Source organism: Daphnia carinata, chromosome 2, assembly GCF_022539665.2.
Source record: "Daphnia carinata strain CSIRO-1 chromosome 2, CSIRO_AGI_Dcar_HiC_V3, whole genome shotgun sequence".
Taxonomy (NCBI): domain Eukaryota; kingdom Metazoa; phylum Arthropoda; class Branchiopoda; order Diplostraca; family Daphniidae; genus Daphnia; species Daphnia carinata.
This window is the reverse complement of record NC_081332.1, coordinates 1,431,867-1,447,167: the sequence shown is the minus strand read 5'-3', so window position 1 is coordinate 1,447,167 and position 15,301 is coordinate 1,431,867. Positions and strand designations below refer to the sequence as shown.

At 39.7% G+C, this 15,301-nt stretch overlaps 1 protein-coding gene across 1 annotated transcript; it reads left to right on the top strand.

Annotated features, from left to right (window-relative positions):
* The first annotated feature begins 664 nt into the window (after window positions 1-664).
* On the top strand, window positions 665-2,486 carry LOC130685945 (POU domain protein CF1A-like). Its single transcript, XM_057509243.1, has one exon. The coding sequence runs from the start codon at window positions 665-667 to the stop codon at window positions 2,462-2,464; it is 1,800 nt and encodes a 599-aa protein (XP_057365226.1). The 3' UTR covers window positions 2,465-2,486.
* Window positions 2,487-15,301: the final 12,815 nt, after the last annotated feature.

Here is a 15,301-nt window from a genome sequence, read left to right as displayed (position 1 = left end):
TATTTGCCTGGCGTTTTCCAGTTCCTACACCGAAGCGCCCCCAAGGAAGGCCTTTTTTGTGTATGTGTGTGTGTGTGTGTGTGTGTGTGTGGAGGGGAGGGAAGAGTTGTGGGGTATAGTCTCCGGGTTGGGGTGCCTCAGCCGACCAGTCAGTGCCATGCATAACGCATGAGAGAGTCACGTCCTGTACTTCTCTCTCTCTCTCTCTCTCTCTCTCTCTTGGTTTTTTTTTTTTTCGTTCTTCGTTTGTTTTCAGAGGATTTTTGAAAAAAACCCCAAAACAAATTTTATTTGGAAAGGAACCGAGTTGTTGTTGGCGGGTGCAAACATCCAGTGCGTGTGTGCAACTGTGCGTCTTTCGTTCAATGAAAAAAATACGTTGGCCTCAAACTGAAATCGAAAACACAGTTGGATTCGACGGTTGAATAAAAAGAAAAACAAAACAAAAGAAAACAGCGACGGGCATGTGATTTCAGTGTCGTCCACAACAAGTGCCGCAACATTTCAAACACGGGAATTTACAACAGCAACAGCAAACATCGAGTGTTAGTTTGTTGTGAGATTCGTTTTTAGCCGCACATCGGCAAACCCCCCCCCCCTCTCTCCCGCTGCACAATATCAAGATCGAAATCGAAATCCCTAAAAAATCCGGCAAAGAAGGTCAATGGCTACGGCCACGTACCTCGGCGCCAGTACAGTTGTGTGCCACCAGCAGCAGCCGACGGATCACCACCATCACCATCCGCACCACCATCACCACCACCATCATTTGCATCATCACGCACTAGTGGCGGCGGCGGCTGCTGCGGCTCACCAAGAATCGCAGCAGCACATCGGCAACAGTTCGGCCAGCAGTGGCAACAACAGCGCCGCAGCGGCGGCCAGGATGAACTTGGTCAACGCGTCGCAAAGCGCGGCGTCGGCGGCCGGCGGATATCAGAGCTCGGCCAACGGCTCCAGCTCGCCGCACCACCGAGAGCACGGCCACGAAATGAAGTACATGGTAGCGGCGGCTGCGGCCGCTGCCGCCGGACACCCGGCCGCCTTGATGTCGCACAATCCGTGGTCGGATCCCGGAGCGGCTCATCATTGGGCCTCGATGCATTCGGTCCACGCTCACGCGACTCTTCATCCGCACCATCAGGATATCAAACCGCAAGCCGGTGATTTAGTGGCCATCCAACATCATCGAGGAGGAGGTGGTGGAGGTGGCGGAGGTGGTAATAACCAACAATCATCATCAGGACACTCGTCTAGTGGTGGTGGGGGTGGTGGTGGTGGTGGTGGTGGTGGTGGTGGTGGGGGCGGATGGCATTCGGCCGTCTCTGTCTCTTCGCCGTACATGTCGTCCGGCGGAGGTTCGCCTATTCAACACCCCAACTACCCGGGCGGCATGAACGGCATGGGCGTCGTGAGCAGTTCGCAATTGCACGGGCACGGCCACCCGCACGGCAACTCGTCCAACCACCACGGCCAGCACGGGTCGATGGTGGGCGGCCGAGGTCCGAGCGAGAGCTCGGGCGTCGGCAGCCCGTTGAGTCACGGCAATCACGACCCGCACGACCTGCGCGATCACGGCCACCTCGACTCGCACCACCTGGGCCACGGCGGTGGCCACGGCGGCGGCCACGGCGGCGGCCACAGTCACCTGCACGGCCACGGCCACGGCCACGGCCAGCACGGCGGCGGCGGCGGCGGCCATTCGGGCGCTGGAAGCGACCTGGGCGGCGACCCGTCGGAAGAAGAGAACCCGACGTCCGACGACCTGGAGGCCTTTGCCAAACAGTTTAAACAGCGTCGGATCAAGTTGGGTTTCACCCAGGCCGATGTCGGACTGGCCCTGGGCACTTTGTACGGCAACGTCTTCTCGCAGACGACCATCTGCCGGTTCGAGGCGTTGCAATTGAGTTTCAAGAACATGTGCAAGTTGAAGCCGCTGCTGCAAAAGTGGCTGGAAGAGGCCGACTCGACGACGGGCTCTCCGACGTCGATCGACAAGATCGCGGCCCAGGGACGGAAGCGGAAGAAGCGGACGTCGATTGAGGTGAGCGTCAAGGGAGCGCTAGAGCAGCATTTTCACAAGCAGCCCAAACCGTCGGCCCAGGAGATCGCCTCCCTGGCCGATTCGCTGCAACTGGAGAAGGAAGTCGTCCGCGTCTGGTTCTGCAACCGGCGGCAGAAGGAGAAGCGGATGACCCCGCCAATGCCCAACGGGCCCAACTCGTCGCCGCTCAGAGGATCCATGGCCGACTACGGCGGCCCGGCCGGCATCGATCAGCAACAACACCACCAGGGCTACCTGCCCGGCCATCCGTTGCATTCGGATCATCTGATTGGATTGCACGGCGGCCATCCGTCGCCCGGCATGATGCAGCAACAGCAACAGCAGCACGGTCACAGTCCGCCTATGCTCTCACCCCAATCTCTGCCACCGTCTCATTCACAATCCTTAACGGCCCATTAAGTTTCTTTCTTTTTTCTTTTTTTTGTCCCACTTTTTTTTGTGTATCGAAGAAAAAAAAAAAAAAAAAATTGTGACCCCGACGGGTTCGAACCCCGCAGGCCCCCGCAATTTTTTCTTTTTTTTTTTTTTATATATATATATAGACATTTTTTTTTTTAATTGAATTATTATGATTGTACTTTTTTTTTTGTTTTATTTAGCAAAGCTATCAAATTTCGAAATTCATTTTTCTTTTTTTTTTTTCTATTTAACAATTTCTCATCTTGTTATATACATACGACAAAAACTATACGTTTTTTTTTTTTTTTTTTTTTTGAAATTTTGAACAGTGAGAGAGAGGGGGGATTTCAATGAAGTGTGTGTGTGTGTGTTGCCCACCTTTTCATTTCCGATTTGTTTCTATGTGTGTGTGCGTGTGTCTTTTTTTTTTTTTTTTTTTTCCTTCTCCGACGGGAAAAAAGAGGCAGACAACAAAAAACCTTGTACCAAAGTTTGTTTCGCAATCCATTTTTGTTTTTGTTTTTTTTTGTTTTTTCCGGCCCCCCAAATGATTTCGTTGTCTTTCGTTACATTTCCACATCGAAAAACAAAACAAAGTGATCGTGTGTGTGTCGTGCACAGCCAACAATCAGTGCGTACATTTGTTTGTTTTTGTTTTTTTTTCACGGTGAATTGGAAGATCGTTGGTGAAAAATCACGCCGGACACTCTTTTTTATTTGAAACAAAACGGATCGACGTGAAGCGGGCGCAATGTTTTGAGGTAAGCCTCTTCGATTTGGCGGTTTTCCTATTCACATTTGAAAATGTTAAAAACAAAAACAAAAAAAAAAGGCGTTTGAAAGCCTAGATTCAATTCTTTTCGTTTTCAATGTGGCCATATTTTCTATTGAAAAAACAAAACAAAAAACGTTTTGAATCGAAATGGATTTCAACGTGTCGCTAAACTTCCGTGTTTCTTCAGAAACCAAAATTTCACCGCAATGACGTAATTCGCTCATTAAAAAATCCGGGCGTAAAAATTGTAGAAAAAAACGATTTTCGAATAGACGAAATGTGCCAAATAAATGGAGAGGGAGCGAAAATTTCAAATATCTCCCTTTTTTTCTTTGGTTCTGCAAAACACCGTACAAAACAAAAACATGTAGAACGACATCTTTCTTTCGTTTTTTTTTTTTTTCATGTTCTTCTATCGAACCACTATTTTTCAAAATACAAATGGTATATACAATTATAAATATTATATCAAAAAAAAAAAAAAAAAAAGGAAACCCCCCCCCCCTCGCTCTTCTCATTATTCGTGAACAAATGATGTGATTGTGTGTGTGTGCAAAACGAAATGTACTAATAATTATACAACCGATGTAAAACTGTTGATTTTTTTTTTCTTTTGTCATTCCCGCCTCTCATTTTTCATTTGAATTTTTTTCGAAAAAAAAAAAAAAAAGAAATGTGTATTTTTTATTTCAAATTTCGTGCGTGTTCCACAGGAGGAAATCATTTTAGTGTATCCAAAAAATCCCTACTGTTTTTTTTCGTCGCTGCTGTTGTTTCACTGTTTGTTCCATAATTTTTCCTGCTCTTTCCTACAAAAAAAAAAAGAAAAGAAAAGAAAAAAAAATTCTGTACACGAACAGCGAGAGAAAGACACACACACACACACACTCTTATACATATAAAAAAAAAAACGCGTCAGTGTGTACGACCCCAGACCCAGGCCTTTTTATATCAATCTCCCTACTTTTCTTGTTTGTTGCTGGTATACATTACGAAAACAAAACAAAAAAACTACTTCAAATTATTTCTCAATTTTTTTTTTTTCTCCCGCCATTTGAAAATGTTTTTTTTTAAAAATGGGTGAGATAAAAAAATTTGGTATAACGATTGATTTCTTTTAAAATTGAAAAAACATAAAAGAACAAAAAAAAAAAAATGTTTGTCATATGCTGCTGTACACACACACGATTTGTCTTTTGTTTTTTTAAAAACATTTGTTTTTATTTTTCATTTCTCTCGTCGTCCACATTCAAGACACACAACTTCCTACTTTATATACGATATGTTGTTGTACAGTGCGTCTCCTCCTCCTCCACAAAAGGAAAAAAAATTTCAAAAATGAAAAAAAAAAAACAAGTAAAAAAAAACGAAATTCATTTCTCTCTCTGTTTCATTGAGCAATCGATTTGGAAAACATCGTCATAGACCCAATTTCTTGTACGTAAGAAAGAAAAAAAAAACAGACGGTTGGGCTTTGCAGCACAAGGAGGAATCCAAGATGGGAGTGTGTGTGATGGCAAAAGCTCGAGGAAGCCAGTTTTCTTTCTGTTGTAAGGGGAGAGAGAGGAGGCAAGGTCAAGACTCTCCTCCACAAAGATGCCAGAGTTCTCCGACAGTTCCCTTTTTTTTTTTTTTTTTTTTTTGCCTTTTGGTGTTTCGTTCGTTCGCTGCTGAACGTGTGCCGACTGCCCTCTGGCATCAGACGCTAGTAGAAACAGCACACACACACACACCTTTAGCCAAAACAACCTATTGCAATGTACCTCGTTCTTACGATTTCAAATGCATTTAGACCAACACTGTTTTTCCAACAACCAAAATATTTAGTAATGATTTTAAAAAAGAATGAAAAAAAAATAAAAAAAAAAGATCGGCATGTAGAAAATGGCGCAGGTGTGACAGCGTATAGGGGGGACTGTTTACACACACATAGAGAGAGAAAGAGAGGGGACGTGTGTTTAAGGTGCGGGTTTGCATCAACACGACAGACGAAAAAAGAGAAGAAAGGGCCTACACATCTATAATGCTGGGGCCTGCCATGTCTATAAAGGAAAAAAAAAAAAAGAAGAATCCAGGTGAAAAAAGAAAAAAGCCTTGAGCAGACTCTCTCTTCTTCTTCTTCTTCTTTTTTCTTGAAATATCTCAAAGAAACCTTTGCTTGTGTGGCTCGTGCCCTCCATCTCTCCGGCCTTTTTTTTTTTTTTTTTTTTCTTATTCTTGTAGAGAAAATATTTATATATATATATATCTGAATGTTTCTTTTTCGAAAAGCATTTACAAGAAAGAGCCTCTGGGCTGTGGATGGACGGCGGCGAGCGACCTCTCTCACATTTTGCTGCTGCCCCTTTTTTTTTTTATTAAAAAACAAAACAAAAACAAAACAAAAACCAAGAAATATAAGGCGACTGTATATCATTCATTTTTCTCGCGTGTGTTCTTCTTCTTCTTCATTTTGCGCCTTGTTTGCATAGATGCGCCAATCGATACGTTCGCCTTATTCGTCTTTTGATTCTAGGCAAATATCAAAAAGTCTATTACAGCAAGAGCTTCTGCAGTTGCTGAGCGTTCCTTTTTTTTTTTTTTCTTTCTTTTTTTTCCTTTAGCTGCTGTTACACACACACACACACACGGCTTTAAAGCAAGAGAGAGAGAGAGCTCCGCTGATTTCCTGCCTAGATTGGAAAGTATATACACGCTGAGGGAGGAGGAGGAGGAGGGGGATAGTTTAAGTTCTCACGTCACGTCCTCGGCGCCGCTGCCGTTGCCGCCGCTCTCACATGAGCTCAACTTCTCTCTTTCGGTCGTTCCTTATTTTCTCTTCCTCCTATTTTTTTTTTTTTTTTTTCCTGGGCGAACCCCTGGTTTAAAGAGAAAAAAAGCGTTTGGTTATACGAGAGACTCTATGAGAAACGTGAGGGTTCGATCGAGGAAAAAAAAAAAAAAAAAAAAGGAACGATCGTTTGTGCTACTATAGAAAAATATTATATATATATTTTTTTTTTTTTTTTTTTTTTTGGTTTGTAACAAAAGGGGGATATCACGCAATTCGTATCCGGACTAGTGCGAATTTATTTTGAACTGTTTTTGAATTTTTTTCATTTTAAGATGGACGGTAAATAAATAAATTGAACAAAATTTTCGTTTAAAAGAAAAGAATATAACAAAAAAAAAAAAAAAACGTCAGTATTTTTTTGTTCTTTCCTTTTTTTTTTTTTTGACGGGGATGAAAAAGAAGTCGCCGAAGAAAAAAGAGAAAAAGAAAAATGCCCTAGCTGTGATGGACAGGTTTGGGTATACCGCGCGACTTGGAGGTCAAGTCGCCATCGTCTTTTCTTTTTCTTTCTTTTTAAACAAAAATCTTTTTTGATTTTAAAAGAAAATAAAAAAAAAAAAAATACATTTTATATATATATATATATATAAGTGGCCCCCTTCTCTTCTTACCTTATAGACCCCGTCCGGACCCCGCCAGCGTCCAGCACGTGAGCTGCAGGTGCTGCTACATGTTTGCCGTGTAATGTTCTCTTGCCTTAAGTTATTTCTACTGGCCCTTGTTTTGTTTTTTTTTGTTTTTTTCTTGACCTTTTCTCTCTTGTTTTCCTTTCGGAAATATTTGGGAATTTAAACAAAATCCGACAATGTCACACACGATCAAGTTTCGATAAACAATAACAATTTCTAAGTAAGGAAGCAACAGGAGTATGGCACCGTATTTAACAGGTTCTTCCTGCCTTTTTTTTTCTCAATCTAATGAGATGCACATAAATATAGCTCGAGCCATGTGTTGCTCTTATGTAACATGGCCACACAAAAATAAAATATGTTCACTTTGGAAAGTAGATTTGAAAAAAAATAAAAAATAGTACCCTTTGAGTCGGTATGGTAATGAGCTACAACTTTGCATGGACACTTGTCACGCCAATGGTCGTCTATTATGTAAACCGCATTTAATTACTATTTTCTTTTTCTTTTCTTTAAAAATAAAAAAAAAGGCTCAATTTTTGTGCGATCGATCGTTTCAATGAAAACAAAAATGCGCCTAGTGCTCCCTCGACGTATCGCGGCAGCACTTTGAGAAAAAATTTAATCAGTTATGATTGTTCGGTTGGGTAAGGGCGCCATCATTTCCAATTTTTTCTCTTTGACAATTGGGAATTGTGAGGTACAACGAAGAGTACGGAGGGGTAAAAAGATCGACCACAAATGTTTCCCCACGGATTAACGTTCGTGCCAATTTTATTTTTATACAAAAAAAAAAGGCGTATTCACAAGGCTAATCAGGTCTGACCAAAAAACAACACACAGTCGGGTTCCTCTTGTACGAAAAAAAAAAAAAAAATGAACGACACGTGTATCTAACGGAGTATTTTTTTTTTTTTTATCGAATGTCACGTCACGTATAGCAGCAATTTACGGTCCAAGAACTCGTGAGAATTTCATATTTTTTTTTTTTTTACGTGAAAGATTGTGAGTTGTTCATCGTCCATCATTTTCTCCAATCAAAAAAAAAAAAATCTCGTTTGATGATTTGGCCAACAGCAGGCCAAAGTTGACCATCCGAAAGTGCGATTTCAATATCGAGTTTTGTTCGTTCAAAATTGATTCAGATCGATTGATTGGCGGTGCTAATGAATCCCCAGCATAAAATCCCCTTTTGCTTTGTTTCGAACACATGCGGTGCCACGATAAACCGGAACGACGTATTGGTTCGACGTGACGAAATCGAAAAAGAAAAAAGAAGACAAACCGGCCACCTTTCTTCTTTTTGTGTGTGTCTCTATAGAGAAATGTCCTTGTGTGTGTGAGCCATCAAGAAGCGAAACTCTCTCTCTGCATTAGATATATAAAAGGTCATCAAAAAGGAAGAAGCTCTACACAGCCAAAGTATTAAAACTAAAGGAGGATCAAACTGATAGCCTCACATAACACGAAAGAGACGTACAGCAAGACCAGGTGATGTTACAACTTTTTAAAAAGAATAAACCGGATTTTTTTTTTTTCAAATCAAGAAACGCTTTTTTTTTTTCAGAGACACACACACTCGGATCACAATCAGATTGAAACCATAAAAAAAGAAGGGGAATATATATTTAAAATAAAAAAAATACTTCCTCTCTTTTTTTGAATAATAGAACAGAAAGGAGAGCAGTGCAGCATCTCTCCGTTTGTTCCATGTGGCGTATAAGAAGTGACAAAAGAGTTTTTTTTTTTTTTTCTTAGTTGTTTATTTTGCTGTTGGTCGTGTGGAAACCTAGCCGCCTATAAATCGACGCCTCGGGCCATTCGTTTATTTTCTTCGTTCCAGCTGCCTGAGTTTCACTAGACTTTTTTTTTCTCTCTCTCTCTTGTAAATGTTGTAGAAAAAAAAACAAAAAAAACGATCGTGTACCGAACACACCCTTTCGTACATTTGGGTTGGGCTAGAAAATAAGAAAAAAAAAAATCCCTTCCGCAATGCCTCAACATTTGTTTTTAGGAAGTTTCAATTCAGCGGGAGTGAACGTGACAATTGTCAACAAACGGCGATCACATATCAACTTTCTCTTGGACTCTTTGGTGAGCTATTCGACACTGTATACAACCCTCCCCCCTGCACAAATAACGACGATATTTGTGTGTTACATTTATGAAGTAGAAAATGATGAAGAAAACACCTTGAAATGTGTTGAAAGATTCTTTTCTTTTAACCGGTAAGAAGCGGTGGGTTTTTCGGTTTTCTTCGGTTTTTAAAAACACGTCAGTTAATGACACACCCAATTAAAAAAAAAAAAATGAAACCTAAAAAGAAAAAAAAACGTAAGCACATCGAAGCGTAACGTTTGGCTGTTACGTAAAACGCAACGGTTTGGAAGTTCTGCACACACATTCCCACGCAAAGAGACTCTACCCTTTTTTTTTGCTATATATCAAAAGAATTTTATCTCTTTTATTCACTTCAATTTAAACCATCAAAAAAAAAAAAAAATCAAATTTTAAAGGAAAAAAAAAAAAGGGAATCATCAGAGGGGGGTCCATTTCTCAACGGCCACCCGATAAAATTCTCTCCCCCTTTAACAGTTACGAGATAGGTAAAAAAAAAAAAAAAACTGTTTGATTTAAAATCCAAGAGGTAAGAAAAAAAAAAAAAGGGGTGAGATTGTGGAAGGGTTTGAAAATGCATGGGAAAGTCGAGGGGAACGAGATTCCGATGCTCCATTTTTTTTTTATTCCAACCCCCCCCCCCCCACACGCTGTTGCGTAACTGCGTTGCTCAGCTAAACGCAAAAAAAAAAGGAGTGCTACAATAGAATTTTTTTATAAACCAAGTGCACATACAAAAAAAAAAAATAAATAATAGTAAATAATGTGTGTATCAAAAAAAAAAAAAATAAAAGACGAGCGCAAATAGCAACCCCTCCCGATTTTTCCCTTTTGAATTTTGCTTTTTTATATTTCGGTCGAGTACGTTTCACATGTCTTTCAGAAAGGGTAACATCTAAAAGAGAAAAAAAAAAAAATGGGATGCTGGCGGTTAAAAACAGGATCCAAATTCGAATTTGAAGGACTTTTGCATAAAATCGGGGCTGACAATGAAAACGCGTGATGATGAGGTGTCTCTAATTAAGAAAGAAAGAAAAACACACACACACACACATCATTTGCATAAATAAAAAAATAATTAGACGCAATTCCATAGGACTTGTGTTCCATACGACATCCAGAACGTGGAAAAGAAAATAAGGTAGGCTACAAAAGAAAAGAAAAATAAAAAGGGCCTATCCATCATCGATGACGGTTTTTTTCTGTTGAAGAAATGAAACCCAAGTCCTTCGTGGATGCTGGAACGTCTACCTGAAACCTCCTTCTTTCTCCCCCCCCCCCTCTGTTAGAGTACAAGAAGGAGGGGGGGGGGATAACCACACCTCATAACACACACGGTGTTAATTCAGCCCCCTTTGAAAAATAAAAAGAAAAACTTTTCTATGAGTAGGGGAATTTTCAAAAAGAAAAAAAAAAAATAGTTCGGGTTACAATCATCAATGGTCAATGAAATCAAACCAAAAACAGTGTTGCCAAATATAAGGCCTAGATATCGGAGGATGAATCAAAACAAGTCACACCATTTCTAAGAACAAAGGTATTCCCCCTTTTTTCTCTGACCAACGATGAGCATCTCGTTCTTTGCCTAGTCTAAACAGCAAACAAAACAATTTCCCTAAAACGAGAAGTGGGGATTTTTCCGTCTCCAAAAAAAAAAAAAAATTTAGAAAAACTGGTTGTCCCTTAAAAAAAAAAAAAAAAAAAAGAAAATTCACGGAAATTGAAGATGTGTGGACGTGACAAAGAGGCCTACATACACATGGAAAAATGATACGAACAAATTGAAAGGCCTACCGTCTTTTTTGGGGGGGGGGGGGGGGCAGGAGTGTGTGTGGGTGTTTCCTTCCCCCTTCGCAACTTTTCCATGAGAAATTCATATTTTCTTTCGCCCGTTTGTTTGGAAGCAAAGCGCCGTGACCAAACGACGCTTCCCCTCCTCCTCTTCTCTGTGTGTGCTGGGAAACAAAAGAAAATTTAACCGACCGTGCAATATCACGTCGCTTTCGGCGGCTCTTAAAAAAAAAAGCAAAACAAATATTTCATTTTTTTTTTCTATTTATACGGCTGCCATTTTATTTCATTTCCAAAACTGAAAATTGAATACGACAAAAAAAAAAAAAAATGATTTTTGATACATTTTTTTTCAGGAGATCTTTGTTTTTTTTTTTTCTCCTGAACTATTGTCAATGGTCGCGTGCAGCCGGAATGATTTATTCATGAACGAGGCCAGATTATTGTTGTGCATAATTGACGAAAACGAAATGTTTTTTTGTTTTTGTTTTTGACCATGAATATGAGTGAGATCAGGTGGAACGAGTGGAATTCGGTAGCCCGCAATTCATTTGTTTTTTCTTTATTTATTACAGTCGTCTATGTAGATGACTTTGGCTCGGTCACGTGCTTCTTTAAAGACACATCGATGATGTTCGAAAATAAAACCAATTTCACAAAAATAAAAAACGCATTTTTAAAAAAATAATTTCAAACCAGATGGCGTGCCACTGTCGTTCTAATATCAATCTGAATATCCAGCGCACGAGCTTCCTCATACCTGTATATTATCGCTCTTCTTGTTGCATCTTTTTTTTTTTTTTATTATTTCCCCCTTTTATAATACACTTATCTACCTTTTATTTCGAGTTTTTTTTGTTTTTTTTTCTTGTTGCCGCGTGTGGTGATGTGCGCCCACAGGTTTTTTTTTTTTTTTTTTTTTAATGGCAGAGTGAATTGCCCCCCTGGCGGTTTGAGGTTCTCTATCTGAAAACCTTCTGGCTGTATTGTCTATAAGGCCATCGTTCTTTTTTACCTCAACGTATTTCAAAAGGAGGAGTGGTCGCGTGCTCCTAATAACTACTTTGTGGCTCTACCTCCTTTTCTTTTTACCTATTTTTTTTTTTTTTTTTTTACCTTTCAGTGTCCACCTTTTAGCGAAAAAAAAAAATGATTTTAGTTTCATTATTTTAGTCACCCTCCTTAAACCTTTTCGCCCGAAAAAAAAAAAAAGAAAGACAAAAGGAAAATCCTAAAAAGTTGAGGAGATATACATTTCGGATTGGCATTTAAATGGGAAATACGTGAAACAAGGAGGTAGATTGGCCGATAGATCCATCTCTCGCAACTGCCCAAAATCCTATGAATATAATGAAGGGGATACGTATGCGCAAGGGCTTTCTCACTTGTCGAGATTATTATTATTATGATTCGTCAGGAAATCTCTTTTTCCTTGTACCGCTATGATTCATTGCTGCCAGCAGCCGAGCTACTGTCAGAGCCATCTATGCCTACCTGTGTCCCTCTACCATACGTTCTTCCTAGCCCCAAAAGGTAGGGTGGAAATAGACGTGTACACACGAATCTCTTTTTGAGGAATGCAACGAGAAGGGGAGAAACTCATCAAGCTCCTGGATGATCAATAATTCCAGGAGCAGCTGCTGGAAGACGAGAAGCCGAGAAGCTGTTACGTCCGGATGAAAGGTATATATATATATATATATACAGGCCAACAGAGTTCTGTTTCGAGTATTCCATCATCTTTGTGGCCCAGGTAAGGAAAATAAATACGATGCCGCTTCTTTTTTTTTTTCGGATATTCAAAGGATCACAAAAAAAAAAAAGAAAAAGATCAGGTGTTTTATTCATTTCGTGAAATATATACATTGGATTCGTGTCACACGAAGTTAACCTGTTGTTCACCTGTAAGAAATATCAGTGTTGCAATATCGCCCCACAAAAAAAAAAAAAACACACACACATTTTGTTGTGAACGATAAAAAGAAATGTCCCACCGCGGCATCAACCTCAAAAACAAAAACCTGCTTAACTTTTTTAGAGAGAGAAAAAAAAAAACAACAGATGAACGTGATTTAAAAAAAAAGTACGGGAGTTACTGACCAGACTGGATTTCACCATTCCCCAATCAATTCAGTCCTTAATAACAAATGCCATATCTTCTTCTTGGCCGTGTGTTTTTTTTTATTTTTTTTGTACGTGACCATGTGTGTTGGATGTATAGGAAAATCTCGAGAGAGGATATCAAAATTTGGAGAAACCAGTTTGAATAGGTACGCGCCTGTTGAACTTTACCTCAACACGAAGAAAAAAAAAAACAAGCGGACCAACGGGACTGTAAAGACAAAGACTAATAACCTTTTTTGGCTTCATTTTGGACCCATCAATTCAATTTTTCCCCTTTCGAAAATGTTCTTATTGCTATTGAAACATATTTTTCGGTTTAGCCTATTTTATTATTATTTTTTTAAATAAACAAAAAATAAAGGGACAAAAATCCCTACTAATTGGCTGGCACGCGTCCTCTCATTATCCTTTTGCCGGACTTACGTGTTGTTGTTGGTTGTTGGGCACATTTTTCGAAAAAAAAAAAAAAGAAAATCTTGTTTTTTCCTTTATTTTTTTGATTGGTTGACTGACCTTGGCTGCTACATAACAATCTTAGACGAGCCAAACCAGACAAAACAGCATACAACTCTGAGCTTTTCTTCTTCTCTAGCAAGTAAAGAAAACAGGATCTTCTGCCCAATTATCGACTCGTGTGGCAACTGAAGCGCATTTTTATCGACATTGCTGCCACCGTCATCACGCGATTTATTTCCATCACACAGGGATGTTCACCCTCGTTTTATTGGTGCCCCCTTTGGCACGAAAATTCCTTTCTTTTTAAATAAAAAAAAACACTGATATAAACTGATTACAATCAAAACCCCTCTCCCCGTGTCATAAAAAAATGAAAATTCCTGATGGTTATTACGATTACGCAACCATTGGGAGACGACCCGCACATGCGCAATATAAAAATCGACGATGATTATCTGCTCCGAATTCTTTATCGTTGACGAATTTCATCCCCCCCCCTTTTTTTTTTATTCGAGTTTGACACGAGTGTCGTTTAACAATGTTGAAGAACTTTATAGAGAAGGTGATGACAACAGATTCGATTTTTTTGAGGACGGTTCAGAATAAAAAATGCTTGAACCAGTCCCTTTTTTTTTTTGATAAACATCTTATCAATGTATATTTACATTGAGGGGTACTTTTTTTTTTTGGTCTATATTATTTGGTGCGGTTATTGTGCCTCTAGAAATGGTATAGGCCTAGTTTATGCACGGTCGGTACAATCGATAAATGGGGCTTTGCCTGTTCAGACTTGTCTTTTTCTCACCGCCAGCATCTTAGCAAAATAAGACGGGATGAGTGAATAAAAAAGAATGATGGCCGACAGCCAATCAGCGACAAGGACTCTTATGAACCTTGGTCGATCGTCATCTGACCAATATTGCGTGTGTAAGAACCATATGACACGTTAACCAAGGATCACACGTTCGATTCCCGTCACAAGCTAAATCTTTTTATTTTCTAAGAAACGAAATTTCAGAATTTTGTACAATAACAAACAATTATCTTTCAAGGTCAGGATTTTGTTATCGTTTCTCTTACTTCGTGTGTGGGGTATACGCCTCCACCGACCGCTCAATTGCAAACACCCAATTTCGCCTATACATCGGTACGATCTGATTTTTCGGAGGAAAAAAACTATTATTATCATTTCCCTGATATTTTTTCAATTTTTAAAAAACAATTTTTCCAGCTAGGTTGCCAAACCGCTAATTCTTCCCTCAAGTTCGGCATCACTGTATCCACCCAAAAAATTCGGGGAACTATTCTTTTATTTTTATAAAGAAAAGGAAAAAAAAAATAGATATATTTCCGGTTATATGTATATCTCCCCTCTCCCAGTCTTCTTTTTTATAAGGCAAAGTAGCAGAAAGGCATTGCCATGCAAATCAGCTCGATGACTCTCTTGCGGTGCACCGACAACTTGATATAGAGGAACATATCATTCGTGGGTTTTGTCGGATCGAATAAAAAAAAAAAAAGGGGGAAAAAAAAATAAATTTTTGTCAATATCAGGAGCAGCCGGACTAAAGTGGTTCTCTATATATATTGCTCTATATATATGGAAAGTGTATTATATTACATCTAGACTGGCGTTTCTTTTTTTTTTCCCTTTCACGTTGATCGACCCTCAATCGAATCAAGCTTTTATTATTATTGTTTCCATTTCTTTATATATATATATTTTCAAGTAAGAATACGGGAGCCATACGGAAAGCGCCTATGAGGCGAACATGCAACACAGCTAATTTGCATACCATTTGCATAATTCGTCCTTTTGCTTTCGATATCTTCTTAAAACAAAAATAACCTCCCTAAAGAAAACGCTAAGGGCAATACAAAAAAAAAGTCACATAGAATTTTAAAAAATAAAACCGGCGGCAAATGTTTGAATAAATCTAACCCCCCCCCCCCCTCCAAAAATGGCGTTTTGTGTCGCATACGTACTGCATATTGCTCCCGTGTTGCCGCTTCACGAAAAGAAAAGGTTTTCACGTGGAACTGGTTTTCAATTCGGGCACTTTGATTGACGGGCCTGAAAGAAAATGGCGATTGAAAAAAGCAAAGGGAAA